This window comes from Macaca nemestrina, chromosome 4 (assembly GCF_043159975.1).
Source record: "Macaca nemestrina isolate mMacNem1 chromosome 4, mMacNem.hap1, whole genome shotgun sequence".
NCBI lineage: Eukaryota > Metazoa > Chordata > Mammalia > Primates > Cercopithecidae > Macaca > Macaca nemestrina.
The window spans coordinates 16,250,496-16,261,142 of NC_092128.1; the positions used below are offsets into that span (position 1 = coordinate 16,250,496).

General features: G+C 39.5%; 1 gene segment (V, D, J or C); it reads right to left on the reverse strand.

The window, feature by feature from the left end:
- Window positions 1-2,734: 2,734 nt before the first annotated feature.
- LOC139362705 (T cell receptor beta variable 20-1-like) lies at window positions 2,735-3,777 on the reverse strand. The segment is given in 2 exon segments: window positions 2,735-3,129; window positions 3,460-3,777. Coding segments are annotated over 2 exon segments (468 nt in total).
- Between the last annotated feature and the right edge of the window lie 6,870 nt (window positions 3,778-10,647).

A 10,647-nucleotide genomic window follows, 5' to 3' on the forward strand; every position in this document is an offset into this window, starting at 1 on the left:
CCAGCTGGTTTGGGAAAGGCAGGTCTGAACCCAGCACTGTTCCATGCTAAATGTCACTGAAACACTACACTCCTCGGCTTAATGCAGAGGGAAATAGTGACTGCATGAAATAGGAATGTAACCACTGTCTCCCTGTTTCATGCCAGAGCCTTAAAAGCTCTTGTCTTTTCCATGCCATTAGTGAGCAGTGGAATATTTTTAAAGTATTTTACTAGCTCTGTTCTCCAGGCTGAAAACACTAACAGAGTAAAAGGCTACAACTAAAATGGGTCCGTGAGTTCGGTGACAATGGCACAGTCTGAGGTGACTGAACCCAGGTAGGGTATTTAACCACCAGCAACACATGGTCATAGCGGAGATGAAAAACAGCAGCGTGTGCGCTGCGGACTTGGCTCCCATCTTATTCCAGTCAGTTCCACCTTGGTCAGGGGCCAGGTGTCATCTCCATGTTTTCACGTTCACCCTTAGTGTCTAAACCCTTGCTCCCTGTTCCAAAGGGGTTGACAAGGGTCCAGGTCTATTGGGTAGCAGGTTGTCTGCCGTGATTAATTCAGCAGCAGATGTCTGTATAAGGATGGTAGCAGTTGAGCCACTGCTATTTCACTCCTGGTTTTGACTATAAAATGCTCTTGATCCTTTTCTTGTAAGAACTCTAATCTATTCATTTATTTGTTTTATTTTCTCTTCTTTTTGATTCTATATGCATACAATTTTATTTATCTTAACCTGTGGTTCATAACACATAGGCATTGCTTGTCAATGAATAGTTATTTATTTATTTAAAAATATAATAGGAACTTGTAAAACATCTCCTCCTCAACATTATGCAAGATAGACCTTGACAATATTTAAATGTATAGGTATGTAGTTCTCTCTCATTCTATCTCCTGCCATGCCCCAGCCTTATAAAAATCCTGAACTTGGGTCACTGTTATTCCCTGCCAGTAGTGTGTTGGTAAAGTGTTGACAACTAACTCTCTGGAGGAAAATAAAGCAAAACTGTAATTTATTGTGTTTGCTGATTTCTGTAGTGTAAATACCCTCACTATTGCCAGTTTCAAGCTAACAAAATGATGTCACTAAAACTGGAGTTGGGAAAAATGTATACAGTCAGCTCCCATGAGCTGATAAGGTAGGCTCCAGCATATGACTGGTCTTTGCTTTCCTTTCAATAAAATTTGACCTATTTTATTCCTGAAAATTATTTTCTTGACTTATTTGTTTTTAGCTTTATGAAAAGCACATTAGGCTTTGCATAGTCTCATTAGACTTAGTTTTTGCATTTGCTATTATATTGCTAAGATTCACCTATAACCTTGCTCTTCACTATAGTTCATTCATTTTGACTCATATGAATATGCCACAGTTTATTCATTCACTCTTCTCGGTGCATATGTGGCTTGGTGCCATGTTTTTCTACTGTTTGGTGCTGTTAAGAACACTTTTGTATTTATATCTTCTGATATGTGTATGCAAGAGCTTCTCCTGATGTAAATCTAGGAGTGGAATTGCTGAGTCATGTATGCAAGAGCCTCTCCTGATGTAAATCTGGGAGTGGAATTGCTGAGTCATGGGACATAGGAATCTTCAACTATGAGATGATGCTGAACTGTTTCCAAATGGTTTATAGTACTTATGCTCCCATCAGTAATTTATAAGTAATCCTATGAATCCATACCCTTGCTAACATTTTATATTTCTAAACTTTTTATATTTTGCTAATCAAGCGGATATAAGGCTATGTATCACTATGTCTTGCTTCATATTATCCTGATCATCAATGCAGTAAAATATCTCTATATGTTTATTGGTCATACATGTTTCTTCTATTAAATGTATGATCATGTTTTGCTCATTTTCTATTGGCTCATACAGATTTGTGGTCAATGTAAATATTTGGTTTCTCCTAGGGAAGGATTTTCACTGTTCCACTTACTGTCTTCTAGCTACTGGCAGAACTTTCCAACTCTGTAGACAAGCCATGTTGTCTGAGATCTTCCTTCTAGGTACCTCTGCCCGCTCTTCCCCTTGACACCTTTCCCAGAAGCCAGCTCACCAGCACCTTCCCTAGGGATACATTCCATATTGTGTGTACCTAGGCATAGAGGGTGCTCTCCTTCCTTTGTACCGAGTCTTACTCTGTTCATTCATCAACCGAAACAACATGGAGAACATGATGGCATTCAACATTTACAGGAAATGTGATAGGATTTTATTTTGGTGGTCCTGGTCCAAGGAGGACTGAACACAAATTTGAAGTGGGTGCTATTCAATGCTGTTGCCGTCCTCCCCTAAGGTAACATATTCATGCATAACTGTCTACTTGGCTGCCTCTTGGTTATCTTTGTCTTGAGAGCCCAGCATGATGACAAGAAAGCCAATCGCTGAAGTTTATTATAGGAAATACACAGTGATTATACAACTGTCTTCATATCTACCTCTAGGATTCTGTGTAGATCTATTCAAGAGCACATGACTAATGTGGCAGAGTCAGGGCAAAATTCCAGGTTTTATAATTTTCAGGGAAGCTTCCACGTCCACTGACCACTTTAGGCACAACTCTATGGCCATTTCATGGGTCTCAAACACTACAGCTCCTCCACTATCCACACTCACAGGGCTTCTTTTCTTTCTCTCCCCCCACCCCGCCCCACCCCCTACACACACACACCCAGATGTCACACACACACCCAGATGTCTCAGTCAGGAAAGCTGTGGTTTTCCATCTCCACGCCTCCCCTCTCAGCACTCAGGGGCCCCCCTGGGGCAGAGGGGCAGCTGCAGGGGGTTCTTGCCGCGGTCTCTGATCCCTTCCTGGTGCTGTGTCTCTAGCACTGCAGATGTAGAAGCTGCTGTCTTCAGGATGGGCATTGGTCACTGTCAGAGTGGAGAAGGTCAGGTTTGGATGGTTGATGGGAAACTTGTCCTGCTTGATGCCTTGCTCGTATGTGACGCCGGAGCCCTCATTGGAAGTTGCCATGAGTATGAGGCTCTGTGTCTGGAACTGACGATACCAAAACATAGTTGTGGCCTGAAAGTCCAGGCAACGGCACTCGATCTTCACAGAGGTTCCTTTCTTACAGATAACCCTGCTCGGATATTGAGAGACGACAGCAGCAAGCCCGGAGCCTGCTGAAAACAGAAGCCAGAGAGAGGAGAGCCCAGTAGGACCCGAGTCAGACAGGATGACAGGCAGAGCTGAGCCTCACTCCCTCCCTGTGCTCCCAGCTCCTGGAGAATCCTGTCTGTTTTGTGTAATCTTTCTGTCATCTCCCTAGGGCCATAATCCCCCATCTCCTCTGACCGGTGGCTCTCCCCTTACCGTTTACACCTCTAGAGAGCAGGGCCACTCCCTCTCCCTTTGATGAGCATAAACAATCCACATTGCCTGGCCACCACTTGACCGTGCCAACACACGCACATGCCTACTGAAGCTCCCAGGTAGAAGGAGGCTCATACCTGTCCCCAGAAGCAGCAGAAGCAACAGCATCTTCGGTGATGGCCCCACACCACCTTCTGCGGGGAGAGTTGTGACCACTGTCTCCATTCACCAGCGAGGAGGGATGACTGATCACAGAATCTCAAGGATGCTCTAGTCTGCCCCCTGGTGGTAATCTTTGCCCATGACCAGTGTTACATCCATCTCTCTGCCTATCAAAGAACCGTACAAGTCAGGCTCAGTGGCTCACGCCTGTAATTCCAGCACTTTGGGAGGCAGAGGCGGGTGGATCACAAGGTTAGGAGTTCAAGACCAACCTGGCCAACATGGTGAAACCCCGTCTCTACTAAAAACACAAAAATTAGCCAGGTGTGGTGGCAGGCGCCTGTAATCCCAGCTACTTGGGAGGCTGAGATAGAGAATTGCTTGAACCTGGGAGGCGGAGGTTGCAGTGAGCCGAGATCGCAGCACTGCACTCCAGCCTGAGTGATAGAATGAGACTGCGTCTCAAAACAAAACAAAAACTCATACATTGCCCAAAGTGGCCTAAAGATTTCCCAGATCAACTTCTAAATTTATTACAGATACACTGAGATATAGAGCATTGCAATGACTTAAGTGAGTTTCTTATAAGGAAATGAGTGTGTGTTTGGGTAATGAATGGCATTGGAATCTGTTTGCTGCTTCTGTTTCATATCCTCAAAGCAATCACACCAAGACAACTCATGGTGGTTAATCACTAGACCTTCAGGTTGGAACTGCCATAAATATTGATAACGCCCAGGCCAGTGCCTCAGCTGGAAGTCCAATGTTTCTTCATAATCATGATGAAGCCACTTCATCATTTTCTAAATGAGACAGTTACCTCATGAGTATCTCATAACAATTTTCCTCATATATAGATGGACTCAATTCTAAACATTCTAATATTATTTCTTGATTTAGCTTGTATGTTTCCATGTTAATCACTGTTGAGGTTGTGAGAATAATTACATTTATTCTATTGTAATGGAGATCATACTAAGTACTGGGCAGTGAAAATAGTTTCTAGGAGGCATGAGAAATTCTTTGATTTGAACATGCTGGGATACTTGTTTTAATGGATCAACATTGGAAACGTGTAGCAATTACAAGAAGTACAAGGAGCTGGAAAGTTATTCTGAAAGTCCTGTGTTTTCATTTTTTTAACAGCCTCCCAATTATGCTTTCATTTAATATTTGGTTCTTCTCTGGCATAGGTAGCTAGAAAAGATAAGATTAAGACTTCGCCCATCATATTATGTTTGTGCAATTGTGGAATCGTTTTATCATAACAAATATAGCTATTGCATTATGTTAATATTGGCATATCTATTGAAGGGCATCTGTATGCTCCTGTGGCTGCATTTTTTATTTCCTGGGTGGATCTCATTAAAATGAGGCCACTTCATAGTGCTAACTACTTTTTCTGCAAAAAGTAAGGACAGCTTGCGATGGGTGACCTCTGGCCCAATATTATGATATGTTTGGGAGAGAGTGGCTGGAAGACCTTCAGATCAGAAGAAAATCTTTCTATTTATTTTGAGAAACACTAATTGTCAGGTACAGATGGTCTCATGATGGTTTAATGACTTTTCAACTTTACAGTGGTGCTAAAGCAATATGCATTTCAGTGTGCTCCTTGACTTATGATGGGGTTATGTACAGATAAGCTGGATATTTTAAGTTGAATTATGATGTTTTCAATTTATGCTGGATTTATCAGGATATTACCCCACTGCAAGTCAAGGAGCATCTGGATATTCCTGTGGTGTTTTATCACTGTGTCAACCTGGCTAAGCAAGGAAGATGTTTCAGATAACTTTTTCCTAGTATGGTTCCAGGTTAGAGTTGATCATGGGGGAAGAAATGCATGAAGTTTGTAAGGGGAAAGTAAAACAGCTGCCACTGAGTTATGAAGTCATCACTGGCTCCAGGCAGTGAGAAGTAGCATCAAAAGTGCCAATGAGTTCCAATTTATGCTGACTTTCCCCTGTTTCACATCCAGCTCTTTATACTGACTGCCATCTCTGCCGACCAGGAGGGACTGCAGTCCCATCACCAAACTTTTCTGAGAACTCACAGGGCTGTTGGCACATAGAGTCAGCCGTCTTCCATAAATTCCTACACCATCCCCTTCAGGGTTCCGTGTAGTACATGGATATACCCAACTTAATGCAAGACTTAATGCAAAGTCCAGTTCATCCACCTTCACCAGAGCTTATTAGAGTTGTTTTTTCTGACCCTTTTTAAACTTTCACTTATCCATCTTCTCCCCAGATTGTGTCAGGCCTAATTCCTATACTATCCTCTTTTGTTCCTTAATGCTCATGGTGGTTTTTCTTCCCTGACACTTCCATTTGTGTCATGGGTTTGCCATAGGCCAAGCCATACGTTGTCAATAGCTAGTATGTGCTATGACTTTTCATTTTCTGAGACTACTGCAATGCCATCTCTTAAAATTAGTCAATGTGACCAATTTTCTTGGTGTCTGGGGGACTTTAGTATCCATGAGAACTGTTGGAAAAGGAGATAGAAGTTAGAGTCAGTGGCCTGCGATCAAAGGGCTGTGGCACAAGAAAAGCCTTGGTATTGGGGTCTGATAGCCCATAATGGGGCTCTACATCTTTGCCTGGGTTAAATCTGCTACCAGGAATCAAAGGCCATGCAGCAAAGAAGCATGCTTAATAGGGCAGACACAGAATATGATGGATCCTCTTTCTGCTCTGAGTTGGTATACTAAAGTTTTGTGCAAAAACAATGACGGTTAAAGATGATGGTTAACACATAGGTAGGTAATTGTAATTAAGTATCGGTAAAACAAAACAATAATACTTCTAGTTATTATAGTTAGACAGATTTAACATTCTGACTCTCCAAAATGTTGGAAATCATGAAGAGAACCATAGGTGTTAACTGTTCTAAAGTTCGCATAGGCTTCAGGAGAAGGATAAAGATAAGACTAATCTCAGATTTTCTTAATATAATTATATAATAAAATGTTAGTTAATCATCAAAAAATGAAAATGAATTGTGGACTTCTGAAAGACAAAGTAATGAAATGAGAAAAATAGTCAACAAAAATAAGGTCATGCATGAGGGAAGAAGAAACCAAAATGTGAGAAAGATTAATGTACAAAACCAAATAAGAACCATGACTCAAAACCCAGGAAATCACCTGCTATAGAAAGCTATACAGAAATACATTTAAGACAATAGACTGAGGATTCTAGTTGTATAAATCATGAGGCTGAAAAAATACACACTGCTTATGAAATACCCACCTGAAGAATAAAAACAATAAAAAGGCTACATGTAGAAAGGTTGAAAAAGAAACACTAGACAAATACAATCTTAAAAACATGAAATAGTTTTATTGATGTCATCCCAAAAGGACTCCAATGCAAAAAGAGCAGCAGGGAAAAACTAAGAGTACCAAGTAACGACACACATTCAAATGACTGTGGTGTGGTATCTGGTCTTCAAAGATACTAGCCTGATGAAGCACACTGGCTAGTGATCACCTTCCCATGAGTGCCTTTCTCTTGAATCTGAGCTGGCTGGATTGTGGTGGAGGTGACACTGCATATTTCCCAGGTTGGGCTGTAAGGAGCCTAGCTGACCACATCTGGGTCTCTTGAATGCTCCCTCTTAGGGTGGTCAACTACCATGCAAAAACTTTAGCTGCCTAGAGGCCACCATGCTGTGAGACAGTCCATCTAATCACATCGAAGGCTGTGTACAGAGCGACATGCTCAGCGGGTCCACAGCTACTGCAGCCATCCCAGGTAACGAACCAACAGGGGCACACAAAAGCCACCTTGGATATCCAGCCTAGTTGAGCCTTCAGGTATCTCCAGCCTCAGTGACTGACAGTGACTATGTGAGCATCCCTAAGTGAGAACTGTCCAGTTGAGCCCTTTTACATAACCACAAGAGATAATAATATGTTGTTCCTTTAAATCACTAACTTTTGGAGTGGTTTGTTACACAGCAATAGATCATTTGTCAAGTAAGATACTTGTCATTACATTCTAAGCTTTCTAAGTGAGGTATAAAATACATAGACTGCACAAATCTTAAGTGTTCAGCCAAATGAATTTTTGAAATGAAAATACTCGTATAATCATCACCCAGATCAAGATATAGATTTCAGAATTCCAAAAGCCTTCCTCATGTCTCCCTCACAGTAAATACATAATGCTACCAAATTAATCACTATTCTGACTACATACCGTATAATTTTGTGTCTACTATATTTTATTCAATCTTATATTTAAAATATCTGTGTTGGAAATTACATTTTTTGCTATATTGTATTCTGTTACATAAATGCAACACAATCATTTATCTATTGCATTGTTGATGGATGTTGAATATTTTCCAATTTGGGGCCATTGGGAATAAAGCTGCTATTGTGGTAATAGCTTTTTCTCACATGTTAAATATCTTTCTGCTTCCTAAGAATTCTGGACTATTTCTTGAACTTTTATAGAGTTGACAAATTGGTTTTCTGACTTGTCTAATTTACTGTTGGTTATGTTCAATGTGATTTTAAATTGAGCAATTATGTTTATTATGTTAAAGAAATAGTTCTAGATTAAAATTTTATGTAAATTATCTTTCTGTTTAATAGATGTGATGGCCTCTGAAAACTTGCTAAGAAAACATTCAGTGATATTTTACATTTTAAAACTTTCCTGTCTTTTACTTCAGATGATATCTCTCGTACAACCTGGTTCTGGGAATGGAGGTTATGATGAAACTTCATAGCTACAGCATTCTTTTCAGTATTAAGATTACCCTGAAAAAAGCAAATGGTTAATAGTTTTACAGTAGAATTTTTGAAGTCTATTTAAGTTCTTATGCTCTGCTTTAATAAATTCCTCAACTGAAAGAAAGGAATTTGTGTCCATTCTAGTCATGGACAAGAAAAACAAGGAAAAACAAGATTGTCTATCTCTTACTGTCTTCCCTTTCATTTTCTTCCTTTCCTTGGACAGACAGTCTTTCCCCCATCCCATCACCTCGGGAGAATGCTTGTACATAGAGCACAGATAACATTATGGGTCTGTGTCTCTCCCACTGCCATGAAGGTCCCTGGCTCCATCCTCTGGCTCAGAGAATGACTGATGTGGAGGTATCTGTGAATATGGTCTGGACATTCAAAGTGAAGTATCTTAGAGCCATCTCATTTCCAGTGTTTTACTTACTACTGTCAGAAAGCATTAGTTTCAATGACTGCTTGTAGTTCTCATGCTACCATATCTTAATGTTCTTTAGATCCTATTCAGGGAGAAATATCTTTTCCATCTCTATGTTTTAGTATTTTGGTTTCTGTGAGACTCGGTGTGAGTCAAACTCCCATAGGCTATGTAGAAGAAGAAATCCAAGGCTAAACACAGAATCCAGGCAATAATTCGAAGAAAATTCGTGGAGCCAAGTCTTGTGTATTCTGGACAGGCACTTACATTTTTCTAAAAATTTCTTATCCCTGGAAAAAGAGAACAATACAGCAGGACAGACTAAGGTTATTTGATGCTTCTGACAATATTTTTTAAAAGTTTTCAACCAGCAGTTTCAGTTGTATCTGAAGAATAATATAGAAACATCAATTTCTAGAAGCATAATTATATGATCAAATAAACATTTGTAAGTCAACATAAGAATTAACACCACTTACCTTCTAATTCAATGCATAGGTGGCAGAGCATTCAGAGAGAAAACATAGAAAACAAGATCACTTGGGAAGTTTTATTCACACTTGTGTGCTTATCTATCACTCAAACATTTCTCTCCAGCCCGACCTTCTCCTCTAAGTGCCAGACCTGCACTTATGGAGCCTCTTGAATGTTTCTACACAGATGTCCAATGAAGGACCACTAGAACCAGAAACTCAATTCTGTTCAATAACTTGACTCCATTCATTTGTCCAAATTTTCTTCCACTGCCATATTCCGGTGGAGGAGGGAGTGTTGATATTTTTTTTCCTGGTGTTATCTCATCACTCTTTCCTTTCATAGTTCCCTTAGCCTGCCTCCCTCTTTTGGTGCTTGCCCATCTGGTGAAATCCTACTTGCCCATCTGGTGAAATCTGAATAATAAGTTTCATCTGAAAATTTGCTGTCTCTTTGACGCCCTTCCTGATGTCACCAGACAGAATTGGCTATGTTATTTCCTATACTCCACTAACGTCTCTCATTAAAGCGTGCGTCATATGAAATTGTGATTACAGGGTTTGTCTTCTGTATCTCTCTTTCCACAGCCCTTTTTATCTTCCTGAAAGAAGGGAAAATTTTCTATTCATTCATTCATTTCTATTCATTCATTCATCTATTCATCTAGCATTCAGTAAAACAGAAAAAAGCTTGGGGTTGTAAGATTAACTTTTCTCTTCTTTCTTCTCTGTGTCTCTCTGACTCTCTCTATATATACATGTATATATCTTATATACAACATATAACACATATATAACATATCTATGTCTATATCATATATGGCAGGAAACTTCGCTCAGCCAATAAGTAGGTTTAAAAAACTATTATATTTCTAGTTTTTAAAAATAACTATATAAAACGATAAAACAGCCAGGCACGGTGACTCACACCTGTAATCCCAGCACTTTGGGAGGCCGAGGTGGGTGGATCAGCTGAGGTCAGGAGTTTGAGACCATCCTGGCCAACATGGTGAAACCCTGCCTCTACTAAAATACAAAAATTAGCCAGGTACAGTGGTGTGCATCTGTAATCCCAGCTACTTGGGAGGCTGAGGCAGGAAAATTGCTTGAACCCGGGAGTCAGAGATTGCAGTGAGCTGAGATCATGCCACTGCACAGCGGCCTGGGCAACAGAGTGAGACTCTGTCTCCAATAAGTAAGTAAATAAATAAAACTACAAAACTATAGTTTAAAAAATGATATATACATATATATAGTTATATATATACAAAACTGTAGTTTAAAAAACTGTATAAAACTGTCATTTTAGTCTCATATATAAAGTTTAGTTATATATATTTATATATAGTTTATATTTTTTTAGCTATATATATAGTTTTTTAAACCTATATATATTTATAGTTTTAGTTGTATATATAGTTTATATATATTTTTTTAGTTATATATATAGTTTTTTAAACTATATATATAGTTTTTATATATATATACATATATATATATAAATAGTTTTTTA